General features: G+C 37.6%; 1 protein-coding gene across 3 annotated transcripts in view; it reads left to right on the top strand.

Annotated features, from left to right (window-relative positions):
- DOCK4 (dedicator of cytokinesis 4) overlaps positions 1–25,487 on the top strand; it is a 182,204-nt gene that overhangs the window by 111,410 nt on the left and 45,307 nt on the right. For 2 of the 3 annotated variants that reach the window (XM_072146918.1, XM_072146916.1), the window contains exons 27-37: positions 164–258; positions 2,664–2,739; positions 2,993–3,093; positions 3,856–3,914; positions 4,885–5,033; positions 8,637–8,722; positions 19,521–19,547; positions 20,039–20,134; positions 21,149–21,209; positions 22,854–22,947; positions 24,432–24,580. In XM_072146918.1, the coding sequence (XP_072003019.1) occupies positions 164–258; positions 2,664–2,739; positions 2,993–3,093; positions 3,856–3,914; positions 4,885–5,033; positions 8,637–8,722; positions 19,521–19,547; positions 20,039–20,134; positions 21,149–21,209; positions 22,854–22,947; positions 24,432–24,580 (993 nt within the window). The remainder of the gene's footprint in view (positions 1–163; positions 259–2,663; positions 2,740–2,992; positions 3,094–3,855; positions 3,915–4,884; positions 5,034–8,636; positions 8,723–19,520; positions 19,548–20,038; positions 20,135–21,148; positions 21,210–22,853; positions 22,948–24,431; positions 24,581–25,487) is intronic. The other variant, XM_072146919.1, reaches the window with a different exon arrangement.

Here is a 25,487-nt window from a genome sequence, read left to right as displayed (position 1 = left end):
TAAATGTGCATATTAATAGTCACTTCAGGGCTAATATTTGTAGCTATAAAAGTATTAAAGCCACCAGAGTTGTGTTTAATATGATGTTTTAATGTTTATTTGTGCCTATTATATTTATATCCAAGCAATTGTAATCCTATTTATATGTGATCTTTATTTACAGGATTTTTTATTGCAAATTTTTACGGTTTTTCGGATACTTATAAGACCTGAAATGTTTCCTAAAGATTGGACTGTTATGCGGTTTGTTGCCAACAAGTAAGTAGCTACATTGTTCTTTTTCAATCTTAATTGGTTAAATCTTCGCTTTATAGATTAATTAAATCCACTATCTTCAAATATGTTTTATAAATGCCCCCTATTACCCATGCAGAAGGCCATGAGCAATCCAGCAACCACGTTTTGGGCCCTTGGTTGTATCAGAAATTGTTATGGCACTCAAGTCTATGTGATAAAAGTAGCACAATGGAGAAATGGACTGTAGACAGGGGAAAGTTTGTGTTCCCATTTGGCTTGGTGGAGATGGTTTGTGTGAGTGCAGCTCTCCATAAGAGCTGGCTGAGTAACGGTGGGGTAAGACATGATGAACAGTAGACTTCTATGTGTCCCTTGTACTAGCCACAATTAGTCCTGATGGTGTTAGATGTGGTTGGCAACCCAGTAACAATGTTCATCTCAAACATTTTACACCACGTAGGGACACCTGACCACAAATTGCAAGAAATGGTGTATGTTTGTGCTTTATAGCTTGTATTTTGATTATCCTAAGAGTTCTGTGGTGGACCCTGCGTCAGCCTTCTTATCATTAACCACACAGAGAATTTGTAAGGTTTGGTTAACATCTAGTCAAAAAATCTTGTCCTGTGCTCTGGCAGATCTGTCACAGGGACAGTACGTGCAGTAAAATAACCATCCATGTCATCGTTAGCAAGAGAAATATGAATAATAAACAGTGTTTACTGATCAATAATAGCCTTATAAAGGGATAAGGAAAGTTTTTCATAGACCATCTTTGATATACAGAGAGATTCTGTAAATGAAAAAAAATTTGAGAAAATTATATTTTTCTAAAATGCAAGCTTATTGTTTTTATTGCTTATTAGTGTTTTTAACAGTGCTGTACCATGCAATATAATGCAAATCAATATATTGGAGCACAAATTGTATGAAAGCGGAGATAAGCAGAACATATCAATAATATTTATGTGCAGGAACAGGAGATAGAGACTGGTATGCCTTGTGCTAACACTGGGCTTATATCTATTGTCATTAAGAATGTGAGCACACAGGGTCAGTAATTTGACCACTTGACACAAGGATGATGGTTTCAGCACAAGCCATGCCCCTAAGGAGGAAATGGGTCCTTTTAATTGAATGAAACAATTAATTAGCTTTGCCAGTCATGAAACCAATTAATAGACTAATGTCCTTTGCTATTCAGCTACATACTGAAGCACTCTAGCTCACTTCCAGTTCCTGCAGCTGCTCCTAATCGCTGTGTGCCAGCTCCACCACTTTTACTTCACTGAGAGAGCAGGAGAGACCCAGGGGAGATGCTTCATGTGATTAAAGACTAAGGAAAACATAAATAGCACATTGTGGAAACTGAGAGCTCATTAGGGTTCACTAAATCTCCAAAAATGAAATCACACAGGTTTTTATTGATACTGTAAATATTCAGCTGACATAGCTTTTCTTTCTTCTTGTGTGTATTGTGCGGTACTTCAGCTGCAGCTGCATACAGAATACTGTCTGCAGATTTACAGGAGGAGGCACCTGATCATAATCAGGCTATTGTTTCATAGATTTTCAAGGTGCACTTGATATGCCAAATATATTTATAGTCATGCTTGTGATTTTGATTTCTATTTTGTTTCATTACATATTTTTTGTAATTTTTCAAACTTTTTTAAATGAAATACACTGCTGAAGTGCAGAACAAAAGTTATTCAATCAGGGCAAGCAATCTGAAGCTTTCATATGTAGTTATACACGGATACTGCAACAGAGATTGGGACTATGAACTGTATCATTCAACACTTTGTGAAGAACCCTACGCAACATTACCGGATTATAGAGGAGATATGAATTGTGGGCCAATTAAAAAATAAAGGCATGTTGTCTACCATGACCAAATATGGCCACATTGTATTTAGTGGTTTGATTCTTTTTTTTAAGTAACTTGATATGTTGTTCTAAATTCCCAAGCATTATTGTTTTCTGCTTCCATTTTTGATCCTCCATGCTGGTTTTGCAAAGTTTGAGCTAAATTTTTTTTTGTAAATATTGTTTAATGAAATGTTGATCACAAGATACAAGGTTGTTATCCTACATCATCGAGATCATTTTCCAAAGTTCTGTACATTCTAAGCTATTCTGTAAAAGCAGACGAAAACAGACAATGTTCAACTGAAGAAGTTCAGCATTTAACCACAGTAGTCTTAATAGTCTATTGACAATACTTAACATTAATCATTATTACTCATTTGTGACTTATAACAGTTCTGACATATTATGATTATGAAAACAAAAACTGCTGCAGGTGGATATCTCTATTATTGATGACATAACTGTACACAAAATCATGGTTAATGTCATGTAAAATACAAGCTAAAATATTGGGATTGATCAGTTATAATTTAGTAAGTTTATTTCTTTTCTAGTGTCATTATTACAACTGTATTGTACCTTTCGGATGCTCTTCGTAAGAACTTCCTAAATGAGGGGTTTGATTATAAGGTAAGAACGCCTTCAAGACACAGGTTTCATTTTTTATACAACTTTTCTTTTACACTCCGTCTATTGACAAATAACCAGTACAAAGACACTAGTCATTCATGTATCTACAAGTACAGAAACAAGAAGGTATACTATCAAAATGTCTGTGAAATTTATTCTTCATCAAGAGACCATGTTTTTTTTCCATTGAACAGCACATGAGTGATTTCTTGGTCATCAAATTGTTCTTATGTTATGTTTTTTTTCCACACAGATATGGGATTCATACTTTTATCTTGCAGTCATTTTTATCAATCAGTCTTGCTTACAGTTGGAGATGTTTACTCCATCTAAGATGAAGAAAGTGCTGGAAAAGTAAGTCTGATATTTTAACAGTTTTAGACTGACTGTGTGATTAGATATGCACGAAATTAGTCCACAGTACCAATTGTGTTTGCCTAGTTCCACACTAGAAGCAAAGCATGCAAATATCCAAATCTAGAAAAGTGCTTAAATGGAACACAAATGTGTCTTTTTCTTTACAGCTGAATTCAATTTAAATATTTTATATATTAAAGTTACAAAAAGTAAGAATATTGAAGGGGTTCACCATTTTGCTTTGTAGTTGGTTACTTACTAATAAACATCTATTAAAAGTTCTGATCCTAGTTCAGATATGTCTTTTACCTCATCCACTGTCTTTCCTCTCAATACAATTGCTAGATCTCTAAGTGTCCAATCTCTATTCAGTGTTCAGGAATACATTCTTAAACAGCTGTCAGGGTGTTTTTGGGACACTAAACCATCCACAGGTCCTTATGGAGTCCTCATTGGCACTATAAAAAAAAAAACATAAGTACCAGTTCCCGTCTGTAATTTAGTGTCCCGAATCACCCTGACAGGTCCTCTTTAAGGTCCTGGAGTATTCACAGACTATTAATGGACTCTTTAGGATCTCATAACTCTCCTTATTCTGGACTTTTATTTATGGGAATGTTTGGTATTCTCGTGCATTTTGTGGTTTTAGCTAAATGCTGTTAGCTAATACATATGGCCATGTGTAGAAACATTGTGTGTCTCCTTATAATTTTCCTTGATGCTTTCTTAAGGAATACTTGATATTTTTCATCTTTTCAGATATGGGGACATGCGTGTGACAATGGGCTGTGAGATTTTCAGCATGTGGCAGAATTTAGGTAGGATAATATTAATTTGAAACATTGTAATGAAACTGCAATGGCACCATGTCAAGAGCTGTATAGTCATTAAGCAGACATACTTCACTTTCTGAATGAAAAGATTACATAAAATGTCTTGCTAAAGCAATAGATTATGTCCTAATTTATCACAGCGCTCTTGCCAGCTGTACGTGATTATTGCATAGTTTGTTTCAGGATTTTCTTATACCTACATGTGTTTCTGAATCATATTGGTGATTCTGAAATTATATAGAACCTTCTATTAGAACCTTTTTGTTGTCATAGTTAAATTATGTGATGTGTGGATGTGCGGTCCAGTTCTTTTTCTCTCCCCATGTTGGTATAGTTAAATTATGGGTGTCTTATATTTTATTTTTACCTTAGGTATCTTATGTTTAGGAGCTAAGCCATCTTGGATTTTAGTTTATTCCTTAAATGTGTTAACTTTACCAATAGAGGCTCTTTACTGTATATTTAACATGAGAGAAAAATCAGTCGTTTCAAAGAAGAGATCCTGATAGGTTATGTTCATGTCTGTATGGGAAAACTGGCTGTTACCATATCTTTTCTCAATGGAGTATCTGCCAACTCTGTGCTGTGGCAATTTCACTCTATGCTGGGAGGGAAGCAGCTCTTTGACAAGCAGGGGTGGAGATGCCCAACTATTCACAGCTTACAGCTCCAGAATCTTTATTTGTTATTAGACATGTTAGAAGAGTTGACAAGTCATCTTCGAGCTGGATATTTTTCACTACAAAAAGGTGGACAAGTAAATTTGTTGGAAACATTCCACTATGTAGATCATAAAACTTTGATAAATGAGAAGTGTGTACTTGACCTGCCCATGGCTGCACTACTGTACAATATAAGTAGAGTGTAACCTCAGTATAACCTCCAAAAAATTTTCTGTTGTCCTATACTTTAAAGATTTTCTTTTCGCAAGTGAATGAAAACTCTTCTTTTGCAGGTGAACACAAACTGCATTTTATCCCAGCCTTAATTGGACCATTCCTAGAGGTAACATTGATTCCTCAACCTGACTTGCGGAATGTCATGATCCCAATTTTTCATGACATGATGGATTGGGAGCAAAGAAGAAGTGGCAACTTTAAACAGGTAGCTGATGTTTAGTTAATAAAAAGCACATTTTTATTTTTCGGCATTATATTTACAGAAGTGAATCTGCAATGCCTGTATCTAACAACTGTTAAAATCTTTCCCAAAAAATTGTCAAAGTTTAGCCATCAGCTATACTTCTAACCAGCTGTCCTCTCCTGAAGATTTCTGTGACATATAGGCAACAATGTCTTACTGAGAATAATGGCACAGACTGTTATATATAATTCTGTAAAGTAAAAGCGACTGTTTATAGTGGCTTTCTACTTTGGCTCATCTATAGTGTGCATATTCTGTGATAAGGCAACCCATTTAAGTTGTATGGTTTTTTTCCAAAATGTTTGAATCTTCTACAATAAGTTGTTATGTTATTAAGGTGTTATGCATACAGACGAGCCCCACTGTTCCTTTTTATCATCTTTTTATAACCCTTTGTAGATAATAATTCACTGTATATTCACTGCCAAAAGACACCCATCAGTCCCCTCATACTGTGTGCAAGGAGCTTATGGATAAAACTCTGTAGCTGGAGTGTGTTCCTTTACTCCAAGGAATTGTTGGAAGTTAAAGGGAACCTGTGAGAAACTTTTCTCCCATGCAAGTAAAGGCATCATGCAAGTATAACTGTGTGCATTAACATTACTGAGTATTTTAGGTTTGTAATCACTATAGATGAGTGTATCCATTAACGTTCGGGCTCAACCGAACTCGAACATGAAAAATCTGTTTGTGCCCCAGAAGCATATCCAAATCCCCCTGCAACACCCACATTCAGTGCTGGCTCCCTCATCGGCGTTCAAATCAATGTGGCACGTGTGTGTGCCATTTTGGAAGTGCTTTTACTACATTGATTTGAATGCCGCTGGTGGCATTTGTACTTACAGTTAACATTTACAGTCGGTGCCAGCATTGTTTGCGGTCATTAACACTGGAGAGGGGTCAGCACAACCAAACCTAAATCCAAACTTGTGACTGAAGTCAGGGCTCAAGGGACTGAAAGCTGTATTGATCATTGTGGCCCGAGTCCGGTCATCACTAGTAATCACCCATACATACATGCATGCTAATTCAAGCATTACCTAAAGTCACAGGGTTGTCATTGGAGCGCAACGTTCTCACTTTCAGAGATCAAGCGTCTGAAGCATTGACCCGTGGCCCCCAGATACTAAACTAGCCTGCTCTTAAAGCACTCAATAAAGATATGTCCTGAAGTTATCATAGTTACAGCTTATTGTCAACTACTGCATGGAGCCTTTACTTGCACAGGGCAAAAGTTGCCGACTAGTTCTCTTTGTGATTTTTCCCAAAGTATTATTTGAGCTAGTATTAGTCAGGAGTTCATGTATTTATCGGTATATGGATTTTCATTTAGTGTTTGTTTGTGAGACTGTAATGGTATTTCAGTGATCAAAGACTTGTATACATTACCAGTATCGGTGTCCAGAATTTTATTGAACAAGAAACATAATCTTGGATCGAAGATGCCAGTATTTTTTTTTAGGCCAAACAGTTTTGACACTCCTGTATGGTTCCTATTTTCCAGCTCAGAGGTTTGCTAAGTGTTCCAAGTACTTTTGCAGCTCCCACTCGATTTTTCTCCTGCTGTCTGAAACCATTTCTTTACACCCACCATCATGCTGCTCCATAGGAACATCGATTTGAAACATTGTTTAACACACACAAAATAAATGACTTTGATTTCTATGCAGGAGCAATGCTGTTAACCCTTGGACCGATATCCTTGAGTCCATAGTTATAGGAGCAATTCCTTAATGGCTGTAAATTAAGTAACTACATGTTCAAATAAGTTTCTTACTTCATGATTTACTAAATCAGACTACGTCTTTTTAACAAATAGATTTATGACTTTAAAGGTGCCGCATGTGATACACAACTCTGATACTTCATGTACAGAATTAGTCCTTACTATATGTTCTTAAAAATTATACCAATGCTTCCATAGATAAGTAGGCCATGTGTTGACTGCATGAATGTGCAATTTGTGTAGTTGTACTTCACACCAGCATGAAAACACCCTGCATGCATTAACTGATGGCTAATGGTGAGGTCACACGGTGCGTTCTTTGACCATTCGCATGCGTTTTTGTATGTTAGCCATGCATTTGAATCCGTTTTTTTTAAATCAATTCTGGAATTGTAAACAGCTGTGAAAATGTTAACACAGCTGCTTACACCTCCAGAAATGAAGAAAAATAAGTTGAAACCAGACAAATGCATAGTACACATGCAAAAAGGCATGAATTTTCAATGTGTTTAAAAACGCACCAAAAATGAGTTAAGAACACACCGTGTGACCGCACCCGAAGTATGTTTGGAATGCTTCTCAAAATCCTGGAACAAAAAAGTTATTCAGAGGAGAATCTAAAACACACCATCTATCAAGCTTCTGAATCGCATTAATAATGGACCTCCTCCTACCATGTGTTTCTGATCACACTGGTAAATGATGTTGCAACATGCCTTCTGCACTTTAAGAGAATCCATATAAGTTTTTAAAAGAGTCATCAGATTAAATAAATCTTTACTCTCTCCAATGAGGCTGCTATATTGACAGAGTGTCCTTTAGCATCTGCCCTTGATGAATAAGCATAGGGTAGACTTTTGAAGTCACATGAATCATAAAGTCAGAGAATATTCAGGATAAATCAGTTATTTGTGGGTAGAGGGATCATTGTGGAAATGTTACTTTCTTTAAAAAAAAAAAAAAAAAAAATTATTTAACTGTGTAGTATCGTAGTTTAATAATATTTAGCCCAAAGCCGGGGCTCTGGACTCTGCCATTTGTAAATTCTTCAATTTTTTGTAATAAATATAAAATTAAAGAAACAATAAAATGAAACATCTAAAATGAAACATCTAAAATGTTAACCTAGCTCAAAAGGTTATGAAAACTAAAACCTTTCAAGAAATACATGTTGTTGATATTTTAGGTAAAGGAGTAATATGATAATAAGTTCAGAACTCTGGTAACTACTTTTAAGATGGGTCACACAACATACTCAAATACTCTTAATATTGAACTGTGCACTGCAGTTAATACAAACCATCCGTGTTTAGTAGTAAATAGCCAAACCATGTTCAATTTTTTTGCTTTATACTTGCCTGTAAATATTTTAACTGCAAGTTAACTAATAACTTATTTATTAGTGTTATGCTATATTAAAAAAAACTGATGTGATACCTTTCAATTACTCACACCGTTTAAAAGGCACCAATAATTGGCAAAATAAGGCCATATCAAGAATGTAAATGTGCTGAAATGTGCATTGCATGAGAGATGAAGCCCTGCAGGAAAAGGCAATCTAGTGTTGGCTGCACTCCTTTTTGTTAGAATCCATATATAGCTAGCTCCCTTAGCATCAGCATCAGCTCATACTACTCAGCTTGTAGTGCAAAGTCACATTGCTCCATGACAATTAGTACTGAGAAGGTTCTCATGGAATGGTGACAGCTTAACATAAGTGACAATATGACCTATGACAAATTGATGCTGAATTTTGATAAGCAGAGCATACAGACTGCTATGAGCCCTGGAGGAATACTGGCACAGTAAAAGAAAGCACCTTTATGTTTGTCTTTGAGGTTGAAGCAAAGCTAATTGATAAACTGGATAGCCTGATGTCTGAAGGAAGAGGTGACGAAACATACCGGGAGCTTTTCAACAGTATGTAAGTAATATTCAATGCATTATTTCATTGAAAGAAGTGAAGAACTGCTATGGATTGTGATCTGCTGAGTACAGTTGTATCTCATTAATGAAAGAGTGGGAGCTACTGTATGACCGTGTGTGGGCGGTGAGTTTAGCTTGTTTTCTAGGGAAGGTATAAAAAATAAGGTAGCAACAACAGATGCTTCATTAAATGTGTGAGTTTAAATAGCCAAGAAAAATGGTGTTTGTCATCAGTGAATCTTGTGTGTGTTACTAATGATTTGTTGTTTGTAGTGTTGTCAGGGCTGCATGTGTATATTTGTATAGGGATATTTCTTCTTGTCCTAGATTGTTTGTATAAGCATATGGGCAGGCATATATATTCTGTTATTCTTGTACAGGCACCTTCTGCTCATTGCATTTATTCACTCGATTTGGGTGAACTATGATACCCATAAGGCACATAAAGAGTACCCACTACCTATGCATAATCTCTATTAAATGAAATATGTTGTATATTTGACAACAATAAACACTGCTATTCTATCTGGGGATCAGTTTTTTTTAATCCCTCTATACATTGCAGATGGTATATGATGCCACACTCTTGTAACAATTTAAAACATGATTAGGTATTTAATTTATAATACATTGTTACAAAAGACAAAGAAAGGCCGTCCCTGGATAAAGTTAATGTTGGTCTTATGTTGAGATGCACTATTTTAGTCATATCTGTTTGTCATTATGTGGGCAGCAGCTGGCAGTGGCAAATTTAGTGCAGCTGCCACCTGTGACAAATTGAACTACAGTAAAACGACAATTTCTTTGTAGTTAGTTGGCAGCACTAGTTACTCACTTAGTCCTGTACATTTGAATCTAGGTAACAAACAAAGAACTGGTAGATACATGTAGATACAAAACAAAGGGATTTTATCTTAACTTTTAGAAAAAAATTAGAATTTTTCTCAATAACTTATTTTTACTGTTATATATGCTCCTCTAACCCGTCATTTGTGTTATGTGAATAAAGGTTTCTGTGAATGTAATACAATGCACAATTCAGTTTAATTTGGGCTAAGTTGACATGCTTGTCCCTCTTGACTCTTGTGTTTAGTTGCCATGGGAAAACCTTGTTTTATCTTGACTGCTAGGTGATACTCTATTGGTATGAGGAATAAAACCCTGAATATCTATGATGGTAATATTTGTTTAACAAGCATTAAGTAACCATTGTCTATATGTTAAAATAAAATCTTAAGGGGTCGTGGCCAAGAAGAACACATGTTGGGGACTACCATAGAAAAAAAAAACTCTATAAAGCCACATTCACACAGAAAATACTGTCCTCATAACCAAATATTTACTATCAGTAGTTGAAAGCCAAAACCAGAAGTTGATTCTACACTGAAGGTATACTGAAAAGATAAGTTTTAGATTTTCTCCTGGATTTGGCTTCCAAATATACAATGTAGATCAAAATTCGAGAACAATTCAGGCGGTCCCCTACTTAAGAACCCGGCTTACAGACAACCCCTCGTTACAAACGGACCTCTGGATGCTGCTAATTTACTGTACTTTAGCCTTGGGCTACAACAAACAGCTATAACAGTTATCACAGGTGTCTGCAATGAAGCTTTATTGTTAATCCTGGCTCTTATGAGATTCCAACATTTTTAGACAATTGTCCCAGAGACCAAAAAAAAATTGGCTGGGGTTACAATTTTACATACAAATTCAACTTAATAACAAACTACTGACCCTATCTTGTATGTAACCCTAGGACTGCCTGTATATGTTTGCTTGATTTTTTTTCCAGAAATAATGTTCCTCCATTGCTCAAGCCGTGATGGATTTTTTTGATAGGTTTACAATGTGCCACTAGAACAGTGTTTTACAAAATAACCAAAGTATATTAACAGAAAACCTTTATTTAAAAAAAATATATATAATTGAGTAACAGCAATGACTGTAGCACAGAGGATTCTAATTAAATTGTCTAAAAGTTACAATAGTCACCAATCAGAATGTAGTGTACAGGACTTTGTGTGACTTTAGCAAATCTGCTGCCACAGGACATCACTAGTCTCTCACACTGCTCTTGTGTGATGTTGGTCCACTCTTCTTCCGGTCTCTTCCACAATTCTTTGTTGCTTGTGGTTTTTATTCGCTATAACTTTGCCAGCAACTATTTTCCAGAGGTTTTTTGGGTCTAAATCAGGACTCTGGGCTGGCCATTTAATTGTTTCAATGTTTTCTGTTTAAAGCAGCTGCTTTACCCGTTTTTCTGTCTCATTGGGGCATGAAAATTGCTGGATGATGTGTTGTTGAAGGTTCGGATACACTCTTGCATTCACTCTAGCATGTAGCAGTAGGAGAGGTTCAGCTGCTGCTGCAGAAAACATTATACAAACCATGACACTTCCTCCACCACCTTTCACTGACTTCTTTACGCTCCTTGGGTTCAGTCTATCCCCAGTCAGGGCCGGTTCTAGACAAAGTGGGGCCCTGGGCAAAACTAAAAGGGGGGCCCCAAAATAAAACTATTTTATGACCAGTCACAATCGGTAATATGGGAGAATTTTATAGGAGATAGATGATAGGGAGATTAATGCAGAGCACGGTGGCTCAGTGGTTAGCACTACAGCCTTGCAGTGCTGGTCAACATCTGCAAAAAAATGTGTATGTTCTCTCTGTGTTTGCGTGGGTTTCCTCCGGGTCCTCCGGTTTCCTCCCACACTCCAAAAAATTATTGGTAGGTTGAATAGGGGGACAGGGACTAATCTGGCAATCTCTGTGCAGCGCTGTGTAACCTGCGTGATGATGATAAGCTTCTTCACCCGGGAATTCAACCAAGGGGTATTAACCCTTTCACTGCCAGGCATTTCTGGATATTTTTTCGCGTTATTGACCAGAGCAATTTATACAATTTTGACGTTTAAAAATAAATCAGCAAAAAGAATTAAAGTAAACCCAACAAACCATATATTTTCTGAAAGCAGACACTTGTCCCATTTTCAAAAGAGTTTATAGACATATATACAAATCCAGATACTTATATAAAGAAAATATACTTTCCTAAAACCGTAAGATGCGAGGAGATCATACAGACCCCACATGTGTATATTCACCAAAATATGCAGCACAGGGAACGTTAAATCCACAGGGGACACCAAACTATTTTTGCAAAAAATTGCACTGAGCGTCACACAGATCTATCATTGTATGCTCCTTACTCAGTTTTTCAGATGCAGTTTTTGAAGCCAAAAGCAGTTGTGGATGATATAAGGTTGAGACAAATAATTAAAAGGTGCTCCTCCTCCTCCTACTTTTACTCCATTCCAGGTTTGGGCATCAAAAAATGCATCTGAAAAACAATGTGTGACTGCACCCTCAAAGTGTTCTCTAGTTTTAATCAGTGCTATTTACAATTATCTCATTAAATTTATATTCTGGTCTTTAGAATCTATAGAATTTATGAAATAAGCTTAAAATGCTGCAATTTTACTAATTTTTTGGATATATTCACATAGGCTACACATTGACCTTTAGGAAATTGTAAAATGTTTTCTAATTTTGATCTCCTATGTAATTGAAAAATGCTGAATACAAAATATGTAAAGCAGGTTTTCCTCTGCTATATTAGCAGAACCTGGTGGGAATTTTAGGTTCCTATGAATTAGGATTCAGCCGTTGTGCCTTTGGCTGTTAGAGGTAAAAATGCAGCCTTGACAGGCTACCATGAATCATAAGTGGGAAGCACATACAGGAAGTTACATTATGGCAGTACTTTGCACTTTCAGTTGTGGGAATTAAGAAATTCAGCAGGATTACAGTTGTGTCATTTTACAGATGTGTCCTTTGTGCGGTATACTAGATCCTATGGTACTAAGGTACATTAAATAATCTGATACTATCTGTGAAGGAAACCGCGTCGTTCCGGACCCCTGAAGGGTACGTAAGGTCACTCAGTTTTCCTTTTACAGACAATCCCAGAACGCACAGGTTCTGAGAGGCGCAGGAAGTGATTTAAAGTTGTCCACACAACTTCCGGATATGGCACAACCCTAAATCAAATCCCTGAATGGCTATAAGATCCCTCTCACTAGCCGCAGTGAGACAGAATATTATCAGCCTTATGCTGCCACAAGTTCTCCTTTAATATAAGCCCGGTCCGTAACGGGATTATATAGGGTGAGGAACCAACCCGGTAGCATGTATATAAGCGAGAAACCCGGACGTAAGATTCGTGATCGAGATAAAAGAGCAACACAGATTAGATTTTATATTTAATTGCCTTAAGGGCACACTAGACAATACAGTACACACAATAGATATATACAGTAATCAGAGCACAAATTACATGGGTAGCACTACAAGTCTAAGCAGTTCGGCTAGTTAGTTACCTTTGTGTGTGTGTGTGTGTGTGTGTGTGTGGCCAAATGGGGATGGATAGTCCACACTTTTAGATCCTCCCTGCGCTTGGTTGATGTTAGTTTCCACCAGGACAAAGACAAAGGCCCCTTCAGTGGTGCCTGATTAGATCAGGTGTGGACACACCTCTGTCCACTCTAAGGAGGGGTCAATGGTCAATGCTACCTGGTATTACATCCAGAGCCCTGGAGAAGCCACAGCTACCCCAGGGGAAGTCATGGGGTCATGGTTCTGGTATCATTGGATCCGGGTGAATCCCAGGATTGCATTGATACCAAACCTGACCCATTTGCTATGGTCCTATCCAGAGATATTGACATCTCTGGATCTGAGTATCTTAGAGCCATGAACAATGGGTTGTTATGATTTACTGAGAAGAATTAATCCAAAAATGTATTTGGTGTTCTGGTGAGACGGACCATAACTTCATAACTGTCTCTATTCAACCTGGTGATTTGAGCGTTTTAATGGCTCTTTGTCTGTATAGAGTGGGGGGTGCCTGGAGTCGTTTTGTCTGCTTAGGTCTTTGAAGCATGGCCACATGCTGGTTCTGTCAACAGTCTGGTTCGATTAGGTTAATTTATGGTGGTGAATTACCAGCAGGCCTCCCCTCCCCCTGGTCACATCATCACACCATCTTATTATTGAACCTTAGGTCCTCTAAAGGGGGAGATTTGCTTTCACACACATTTGATAAAACTGTTCTAGTTGCCCATGGCAACCAATGAAATCCCTGCTTTCTTTTTCCCTACATCTGTTTATAAAATGAAAGCTGAGCTCTGATTGGTTGCCATGGGCAACTAGAACAGGCTGCTCTCACACACGTCTGATAACACTACTCCAAGTGCTTTTTGCCCATGCTTCCCTTGTGCCTGTTAATTAATACTAAATTGTGAAAGGATATATCCAATTATTTGTTTTTATAATAATTTGTTAAAGGACATCTACCACCTAGATGAAAGACTGTATGCAAATGAGCCTGAGGGGGTCCAGGTTCCATTAAAACTTATGGAGCCTGGACCCCTCAGGTTCATTTGTATACAGTTTTTTATTCTGGTGGTATATGCCCTTTAAAGAGAACCCGTCATGCAAAATAACCCCCTAAACTGCCATTAGAGAGCATTGCCTCTATCCCTTCATTGTCCCTCTACATGCCTGTAAACCTAAGCAATGAGGTCCTAAAGCTGTATGCAAATGACCTGTGAAATGTCCAATGAAGCATTAGCATATTCAAGCTGTCCACTCTATTCATGAGTGGGAGGCACAGCCGCACCCCCAGTGCATGACTGACAGCCTGTATAATGATGTGAGGCTGTATAATGATGTGCTTCCTGGTGCTGGTGGCCACGCCCCCTGCAGCCTGTGTGTATAGGAGAGATACAGCAGCTCCAGGCAGCCATGTTACAGCAGAACATGTCAGGTACATGTGTAGCTGATGTCTGTGTCTCTCATCTGTATATTAGGAGGATGCAGCATGTCAGCAGATGCAGCACACACACTAGCCATGCTTTACTATACATTACACACAGGCATGAGCAGGGGGAGGAGAGGGGAGGGGTAACAGGGGTGACATCACTGCCTCTGACCATGTGACCAGCCTCATTTACATGATAAAGAATAGATGATTTTACAATGATTAATGTATGAAATAACTATATAAAGGCTGGGATGGGATCCTTGTGAGCTGCTCCAACAGGTAGTAGTGACAGGACTAGTGGCAGAGACCTGATGACGGGTGCCCTTTAAGGACATTCCTCCAGGATATGTATTGCTATTGGTTGTATTGCCTATTCTTGCTGATTTTAATTTGTAGATTTGGTTGTGCTCTTGTTGCAGAGCAACACCTTTTCTCACTTATAATTGTGATTATTGTATTAGTTCATTGACATTAACGGTACTTCTTCTGATGCACCGCCTTTGTACGTCGGCGTGTCAGAAGAAGATTGACGGTGGTGGGCTGCTTCCCAGCACTAACACCTGGGATTGGAAAAATCCAGGGTGTTTATCCCTTTACATGCCATATTATTACAGGCAGTCCCCGGGTTACATACAAGATAGGGTCTGTAGGTTTGTTCTTAAGTTGAATTTGTATGTAAGTCGGAACTGTATACTTTATTATTGTAACCCCCAGACAATTCTTTTTTGGTCTCTGTGACAATTGGATTTTAAAAATGTTGGGTTGTCATAAGAACCAGGAATAACAATAAATCTTCAAAACAGACACCTCTGATACTGTTATAGCTGTTTATTGTAGCCCAAGGCTAAGGTACAGTTAATTGCCAACATCCAGAGGTCCGTTTGTAACTAGGGGTCGTATGTAAGTCAGGTGTTCTTAAGTAGGGGACCGCCTGTATATATGTTATTACTTGTATTATTGCCCCCTGGATCGAGCCCCCCTGGTATTTGATCAATCCAGCGGCAGCCCCGAGGTCTGGCATTTGCCACAAGGCAGCTGGGTCCTCTGTTCCCCCAGGTTCTGCCTCCTGGCAGGACCTGTCTGTAACTAAATGAGCATGCGTTGGCAATTGTTGAAGCTCAAGTGTGAAAAAAATTATACCAAAAAAAAGGAAAAATAATTTTATAATAAAAAATAAATAAAATGTCCCATAATCACTACAGTTACATATAAAAACCAAATAAAGTATATTAAGCACAAACCACAAAAAAGTGTGCAAAGCACAGTGGCCATATTAATCCGTACAATAAATCTAAAGCAATACTGAACCTGTGAGCGGCATAAAAAAACACGAAAAATTTCCCATAATAAATAATTATTCTTTAAATACACTCATAGAAAATGTTCTGAAAAGTGATCCAAAAAAGATATGCACCCTAAAAGAAATACATAAGTTATGCGTCTGAAAAGTTGTCAATAGTAAAAAAAAAAAAATTAGATTTTCTCCAATATTGGTTTTGCTCAGTAATGTTGTGCAATACAGTCATGGCCATAAGTTTTGAGAATGATACAAATGTTAATTTTTACAAAGTCTACTGCATCAGGTTTTATAATGGCAATTTGCATATACTCCAGAATTTTAAAAAGAGTGTCACAGCGTAACAGCAATTAATTGCAAAGTCAGTATTTGCCTAGAAAATTAACTTTTTCCCCCAAAACACATTTCAACTTCATTGCAGGCCTGCTTTAAAATGAGCAGCTAACATCGTTTCAGTTATTTCTCCATTAACACAGGTGTGGGTGTTGATGAGGACAGGGCTGGAGATCAATCTGTCATGATTAAGTAAGAATCACACCACTGGACACTTTAAAAGGAGGCTGGTGCTTGGCATCATTGTTTCTCTTCTGTTAACCATGGTTATCTCTAAAGAAACACGTGCAGTCATCATTGCACTGCACAAAACTGGCCTAACAGGGAAGAGTATCGCAGCTAGAAAGATTGCACCTCAGTTAACAGTCTATCGCATTGTCAAGGAATTCAAGGAGAGAGGTTCCATTGTTGCCAAAAAGGCTACAGGGCACCCAAGAAGGACCCGCAAGCACCAGGACTGTCTCTTATAAGTGTTTCAGCTTCGGGATCGGGCTACCAGCAGTGCAGAGCTTGCTCAGGAATGGCAGCAGGAAGGTGTGAGTGCATCTGCACGCACTGTGAGGCAGAGACTCTTGGAGCAAGCCCTGGTGTCAAGAAGGGCAGCAAAGAAGTCACTTCTCTCCAGAAAAAACATCAGGGACAGACTGATATTCTGCAAAAGGTACAGGGAGTGGACTGCTGAGGACTGGGGTAAAGTAATTTTCTCTGATGAATCCCCTTTCCGATTGTTTGGAACATCTGGAAAACAGCTTGTTCGGAGAAGACAAGGTGAGTGATACCACCAGTCTTGTCTCATGCCAACTGTAAAGCATCCTGCAACCATTCATGTGTGGGGTTGCTTCTCAGCCAAGGGAATAGGCTCCATCCAGAAATAAAGAATGGTACCAGAATGTCCTCCAAGAGCAACTTCTCCCAACCGTCCAAGAGCAGTTTGGTGATCAACAATCCCTTTTCCAGCATGCTGGAGCAGCTTGCCATAATACAAAGGTGATAACTAAATGGCTCCCATTGAGAACTTGTGGTCAATCATCAAGAGATGGGTGGACAAACAAAAACAAACGAAGCTTTTGTTACTCATAATATGATTGCAGTTGTATTTCTGTATGTGATAAAAACATCTGACAGACACACATAAAAACCAGAGGGCAACAGATCATGTGAAAATATAATATTTGTATCATTCTCAAAACTTATGGCCATGGCCATGACCATACAATATATATGATGCATCATCATAATCTTAATGAACCAGAGATCCAGATAAAATAATATTTTTTTGTTAAAGTGTGCGGGCAAAAAAAATTGCTAAAAATCCTAAATAAAAATGAATAATTGTAGTATTTATCAGTAAGACCCCCAAAATGAATTATCTATACAGCGTATCTCAGCCTGCAAATAATAAGCCCTCAAATGTTCACATTACCAAAAAAATAAAAATTTTATTGCCTGTACAACGTGACATTGCAAATCTGCTTTGAATGGCGCTGATTTCATTTCATGCCCGGCCATGTACCCATATAGCAGTTTACCACCACCTATTGGATATCGGTACACTCAGGAGAAATTGGGCATCAAACTGTGCAGAGCATTCCATCATTTAATTTATTGTGAAAAGGGTAATTTTTTGCCTAAATGAATGTATTTTACCCAAGAAATTCTAAAGTTTCTAATTTTGTTAAAGGGTAAATAGACTTAAAAGTTATTTTACATATGTTAAGGTGTGTAGTTTCTATAGCGGGGTAACTTATGGGATTTTACTATTATTTAGGACATTTAGTCACTTAAAGTGTTATTCCCATTACAGTAAATTAATGTTATTCCTTTTATCATAAAAAGTCATGCAATTTTTCAATATGCTTTCTGTATCAATTTCGTACAGTTTTCTAGACCTCTGCTTGTTGTCATTCTATGGAATGCTTCAGTGTTTACTACTAGTGGACAGACAGAAATCTGTCCATGGTCACACAGGTTTACGGCTCGTTATATCACACAGCTCTGATTACTCTCTGTGATGTAACAAACTGTGCTCCTGTGTGACCATGGTCAGATTTCTGTCCACTAGTAGTAAACATTGAACCTTTCCATAGAATGACAGCAAGCAAAGTTCTAGAAAACTGTAAGAAAATGATACAGAAAGCATATTGAAAAATTGCATCATACAAACAATAACAATATTTTGCTAAAATGGGAAAACCACTTTAAATCAATTTTACAACTAACATGAAGTACAATGTGTCACGAGTAAATAAATATTTTAAAGTGCTCTGAAGTTATAGCCAATATAACATATATCACATTCTACAAATAGTCTTGTGATTAAGTTGGTAAAATACCTACCAAAATAGGAAACCTTTCATAGTGCTGTCTAAAAATCTCACTACTGAACTTGGACATTTGATAGGAATAGATATTGATGTTCAGCTAACTGCGCTAAAAATTATAGTGTGTTATGTCACTATTTGGAATATATCTAGCGTCATTGTGTTATGTATAAGTGGTTATAGATTGAAATACAGTAACTATTCATGTTTTTGGAGCTCTAGATGTTTAGTCACTTATTGGTTAGAATGTCCACATGATTTGCTCTACATACGTTTTGTTAACAACACTTCATTGGCTGTTTGGAACTGCGGGAAAAGTGAGAAGGTGTTGACAGAACTGCATTATCTTTGGAGGTCATTGTGCTGGACCCACCCTTCTTCCTGTACAGAGAGACCCTGGAGAGAAGTTACGATGTTATTGCCCTCCTTCTTTCAATTGTATTGGTGGCCTCATGGAGCCGATACAATTGAAAGATGTGGAAGAGCAGGTAGAAATAAGTTACTGCTTAAAATTCCATGTTGACACTTCACGATAAATAACTGGATTTTGGTTGTAGTTTGGGCACTCGGTCTCTTCAAGGTTTGCAATCATTGACCTATCAATATTCTTATTCCTGGTAAACCTTTTAAATCGGCCAACTGTCTTGTAGCCAAAGTCATCATGTGGTTAGGATTACAGTATAATACCGGTAACAGTCCACTTTCAGCTTAGCATTAAAGACATCTGATTGATGTCAGATAATTAAATATCAAGGAATATGGTCTTAAAATGGTGAAAAAAAATGAAGGTAGATAACCTTGTAAGAAGATGGTTCAAAATTAAGTTGTTTTTTTTTTAATCAGTATTTTAATTGGAGGAATTTCCTAATTAGTTCTTTAATTTTACTTCTAAAATACGTTCACTTTGAAATTATTGTTTACAGTTAAGTATTTTAAAATGTGCAGTATTTTTAATGTATTTGTTTAATAATTGTGGATAATCTGAACATTATTTTTTGATCAATGCTTCCTGGATTAGAATTCCCTTGTTTGGGCCTTATCCTAGGTAAGACATTTTCTCCAGTGAACTTGCTACAGTTCTGTTCACTAATTTACATGCTTCCTTGTATTGTAGTCTTAGCCAAATTGGGAAACTATTTGAAAAAAAAAATCATCCTATTTCAGTGATTGATTGAAATGCCCATTATTTTATGTGAATATTTTGGGGCCTGGCTCTTAGCAGTGTTAACAATGCCCTCAATTTAGATCAGTTACCAATTAATATTTTACTATTTATAGCAGCTGAAGATTTTTCCTTCTTCTTTGTAGAGAAACTTGAAAATGGCAACTTTAAGTGCTTTTATATATATACTATGTTTATAATCTGTGTAATATAGAAAATATCAGTGTGCTGGTTTCCAGTATATGACAACAGAATTATTCCTCCTGAATACGCATTGTTTATCTACTTCTAGTTAAGATTTGAATAATATAGCTATACTTAACATAAGATACACAAAGCCACAGACCCCTGTAACCAAAATTACTGTTTTACAGCTTATTGAAGAAAATTGAGCGAGAAACATGGAGAGAAAGTGGTGTATCCTTAATCGCCACCGTGACAAGACTCATGGAGCGGTTGCTGGATTACAGGTAGGAGTCTGATCCCTTAACTTTAACTTGTGATCATTTACGCACTATTGTATATATTTGTCCTTTGTGACACTGGGCAGATTTGCATCGATTATTACATAGGCTTTCTATGAAGCGGCAGAGCCCACTTTATTGAACAGAAAAATGCAGTTATTGGGGTATATTTATCAATCTATTTCCAAATTCTGTCCTATTTTAAATGCATTAAACCATAGTTATCAAGGGTTTTAGACTGTTTTTAGACCCTTTTAACACTAATAGGATAAGGTGTGTAGCTTCAGAAAAGGGTCATGTTACAAAATGCTAATGTATCAAAGTCAAATGCATTTTGAGGCTGCTTTCACAAATAGCAGTTAAATTACGCTTAGATATGCAATTCACACCCAGCAACCAGCATCCAGGTCTTAACAGATCTGCGTTTGGAAGAAGCTCCACTGTGCTTCTTAGCACAATTCAAACACATTGGGGCTCATTTACCCCTCGGACAGCACAATCGTCGGACATCTCGACGATTTCCGTTTTTTCAGTGCCAGCTTTCGAACAACACAAATGGAAGGGGGGCAGGCCAACGGATGATCCGATGGATTCGGACAAACCGTGGGATTTAACTTAAAAACTGTGGCGCAAGACATGCACTTATGTGGTCCGGGAAGAAGTTGAACTCCGGCGGACTTGATCGGGGAAGCGACACACGCAGGATATTAGGTGCACGATCTTCATGAATGGCGGCAGAGTTCATCCTCGTCGGACAGTCCGTTAAGTAAATGTGCTCCATTGTGGGAATATGTCCTAAAGGTGCAAAGCTATAGTAGAAATATGGAAACAACAGCTGATTTATCATCTAGCATTTGACACTTTAATAAATCTGTTGCAGTATAAGTCTTTTGACCGTACTAAATCTGCACCAATGATTGTCTTCAAGATTTTACATTTTATAGAGTACTCTTATAACTGTGGGTTTTTTTTTTACATCAATTGTATAAAACCTGTTTTCAACTGTTTCTTTTATTTTAGAGACTGCATGAAGATGGGAGAAGTAGATGGGAAAAAGATTGGGTGCACCGTTAGTCTATTGGTAAGAGACTCATTGCGTTTTATGACACATCCAGCATTGAGGTCTCTAAATGGAGATGTCTCACATTCTGTTCTGCACGTTATTGAATTTCCCATTAAGATACTTTCAGTGGCAGTAAAGCAAATCTATTCAGAGTGTAATGATGTGAAATGAGCATTTTTTTTGCAGGTAAGAGAATAGCTCTGTTCATCTGCCATGTCCTTATAAGCCAGGCAATTACTTGTGAGGCAATATTCAAATGCTTAAGGTCTTTTAACATGCAAACAGTATGCTGTTACATCTCAGACCGTGGGGAAAAATGTCAACAGATAAGATATGAACTTGTTTGAAATAATGAGTTGCAGTTATAGCCATCACAGCAGTAACAGCAGGGCTTGACATCACAGCAAGACTTGTGTTATTTAGCAATTACAGAACATTTACCATAAACTCTGTGAGGCCTTTGTTGAGGATGCCGCTCATCTAAATTGTCCTTCAATTTTTTTCACATGCAAATGTTCACCTTGATGACCACAACTGAAGAAATCCATACCCATTTTTACATGACAAAACACTAAAATTTAGATGCTCCCAAGTATACAAACAGTCCCAGTTTGCCCCCAGTGCACAGCCAGTCCCAGTTTGCCCCCAGTGCACAGCCAGTCCCAGTTTGCCCCCAGTGCACAGCCAGACCCAGTTTGCGCCCAGTGTACGGCCAGCCCCAGTTTGCGCCCAGTGTACGGCCAGCCCCAGTTTGCGCCCAGTGTACGGCCAGCCCCAGTTTGCGCCCAGTGTACGGCCAGCCCCAGTTTGCCCCCAGTGTACGGCCAGCCCCCAGTTTGCCCCCAGTGTACGGCCAGTGTACAGTATCAAATTCTAAAGTTTGGGTCCATGCCAAATTTTTCGGGTCCCTAAAACCATAACTCCGGGTTTGACTCAGTCTCCTGCCAATAACAGTCTTTAAAAAATTTAACAGCATCAACACATCAGTGTAATGCTTGTGTCATTTTGGCTTTGGGGGCCTAAGCACCGCAGGAATTTAAATTTCCATGGCAGCATTTAATGGGTTGACAACTTTTATTGGTACCAGCACCAATCAAGGGTGTTACTGTTGGGGGCTCGGAACCCAACAGAATTTCAAATTTTGTTTTTGGCCAAGCCTGAACTTTCCGCAACTCTCCCGTACTAACTCTGCAAAGACATATCCATGTCATAGAGGGGAATGAAAAAATGGTGTTGGAAATGCATTTTTTTTGCTTATGCATCATCGAGAAATTTGAGAATAGACAGAACATAAATAATTCAAAGGAGTTGTGTTATCATCCTGTCACTTTATGCTGTAGTTATCCACAACATTTTTTTCGTTGATCTTCTATTTTTACACTGACCAAGTACAGAGCTGCCATAACAGCCTCCACTTTAGCTTTAGGAGCCAAAAAAGATCCTCTACAAGATCAAACACCATTATAATTGACATCTAGTAGTTGGTGACCTGTGACAGATTTTACTCTTGGGTCCAGGAGCTTTGAGTTATGCCTCTATTATACTGATAACAAAGAAATGAGGACATTTTTCAAAAATATATTTTTATTAATAGAGAAAGATGTTAAATGTTGTTGGTTAATGAATACACTGTGAATCAACCTTAATTTTTTTTCTTCACAGAATTTTTATAAAACCGAATTGAACAAAGAAGAAATGTATATTCGGTATATTCACAAACTATATGACCTGCACATGAAAGCACAAAATTACACCGGTAATGAACAATTAATAATAAATCTCTATGTATATAACACTGGGTATATATATACACCAACAAATAAGACATTGCAGAGCTATAACCTGGTCAGATGAAGAAGAAGGAATGAGGCCCTCCTCACAAAAGCTTACAACTTATAAGAATTAAGTTCTATACACTGGAGATCAATATTAGAGAACAATGTATAATCACTTGATTTTTTTCAGAAATAATGTATTCTACATTTGAAGGATTTCTTGAACAGTGTTTTACAAAATAATCAACGAATCTCAACAGAATACCTTTATTTTGATAAAGAGAACAGCATTTAAAGATTATAATTACATTTTCTGAAGGTTACAACAGTCACCAATCAGTAGGAAGTGTACAGACCTTTTCTTTGAATGACTTCGGCTCATCTATGTTCACAGGACATCACTAGTCTCTCACACTGCTCTGGTGTGATTTTGGACCACTTTTCCATAGTTTGTGTCGTTGAGCAAGATTCTGATAAACACTTGTATTCACTCTGACATGTAGCTGTATGGAAACTCTTGGTGGAGGAAGTGTCATGGTTTGGGGAATGTTTTCTACAACAACTCAAACACTTTGGGTTCAGTCTTTCCGGATTTTGGTGATTATCACATCCAAATACATTAAACTGGCTTTCATCACTAAAATGAACTTTGGACCACTTCTCCTCTGTCCACACCCTACTCCTCAGCAAAAGTGAGTCTACCCTTTTGACTCATTTTGCTAGGTTTTGTCACTGCAGAGTGGGCTTTCAGTCCAAATGCTTTTTAATATTGTTGATGAGACACATCCTTACCCTGTTCAGTGCAGTACTAGCAAGCAATTCCAACTGCAGTGTTGAAACGATTACCCATGGAAATTTTCCACATTATACTGTCCCCTCGTGCATTTGTCTTCCCAGATGACCAGCCTTCTTGGGGGACTTGAATGAGTTTGTAGTTTTGGAAAGATGCAGTATTCTAGAAATCACAGACTTGGAATGACCAAATTCTATTGTTATGGCTGATAGGGTCATTCCTATGGGACAACCCACTGTCAGAGGGTTTCAGTCAGTTTGGAACGGCACACCATTTTTGCAAAGTAAGTGAAAACTTGAAATTTAGGGTTCCAGTTTAATAGAGTTTGTCAGATTATTTAGGAAATTATCCCCAGGTGCCAGAATAACACCAATAACTTGCAGGTATCTGAAAGTGTTCTCTAAATTTCTAATTTTGATCAGTGTCTTTTTCAATTATCCATTTACATTTTTATTATTTTGATCTCCAGTGTATATACTAAAGCAATGAGCACACAGCATATCAGTTTCTGCATTGCATAATCTGATAAACCTGCATGATGCAGTGTCACAGTGCGGATTTTCAGCATGCCATGTTGTATGCATTCCCCATAAGCCGGTCCAATGCTAAATAAGAACTGGGCTTTTTCCTGCTATAGTGAATTGCTTATTTCCTATATTTTGTCCCATGTAGAGGCTGCCTATACCCTTCTACTGTATGATGAGTTACTGGAATGGTCTGATCGACCACTTAGAGAATTTCTCAGCTACCCAATGCAGACAGAATGGCAGCGCAAAGAGTATCTTCATATGACCATTATCCAGAATTTCGATCGAGGAAAAGTAAGCCACTTACCTCTTGCTTTATACTTTGTGTTTTGGATTATTATTGATATATAATTGCAAGATATTAAGGATTTTATAAAAAGTTACATCTCAATTTTTTCTTTAACATGCTGTACATTTTTATACATATATTTTTACTAAGCATTACTATAGCCCACCAATAAATAAAATCAAAATAATTAAATTGTTGCTTTTTCATTTACAATGTATAAGTGCCTTTCCACTGCATGGTACCAGATCGCTTTGTGTCTGTTCTAACTGCTTTGGTGGCTTTTCCATTTCAAAGAAATATCAGAAAGTACTTAGTATGTCAGGCTGTTGTACAAAGTGATTCAAGGCCGTACTATTTTGTTGCACGTCAAATCTTTTCACCTGGCTTGTCAGCACTAGCTGTTGGAGACGCAAGTATTTCTTGCAGTGGAAAAGAAACCACATGGTAACCAATCTGAGTCAACCATTCCAAAACAAATGATCCTTAAACTATGCTGTGGAAAAGTTACAGAAGATCTGGAATGGAGCCACATTTCTGATTTAAGGTCATTTTCAATGGGCTATTATTGTTATTTACGCTGCTTGTAATAATAACAATTGCTCAGTATCATAGAACGATTATTTAGCATGCAACTGTGCATTCAGTTGTGCATGTTTACATAAAGGTTGTTGCTAAAATCTACATTTATAATCATTTTTGCCTGCCTGACACTTGGTTATGGAAAGAATGCTAAGAATGGATGACCATCCCCATCATCTGTTCTAATGTCATAGGGGTTGCGGTGGAAAAGACAAGAAAGCACAGATATATTTCTCATTTTTGAGTATTTTTTTTTTTTTTTTATTCACTTTGGTAATTTTGGGGCTCTCAGGGAGAGATAAATGTACTAATTTGGTAGGTTAGAAAGTAGCT

The sequence above is a fragment of the Engystomops pustulosus genome, chromosome 4 (assembly GCF_040894005.1).
Source record: "Engystomops pustulosus chromosome 4, aEngPut4.maternal, whole genome shotgun sequence".
NCBI lineage: Eukaryota > Metazoa > Chordata > Amphibia > Anura > Leptodactylidae > Engystomops > Engystomops pustulosus.
The sequence above is the reverse complement of the archived record's forward strand: the minus strand, read 5'-3'. Positions and strand labels throughout refer to the sequence as shown.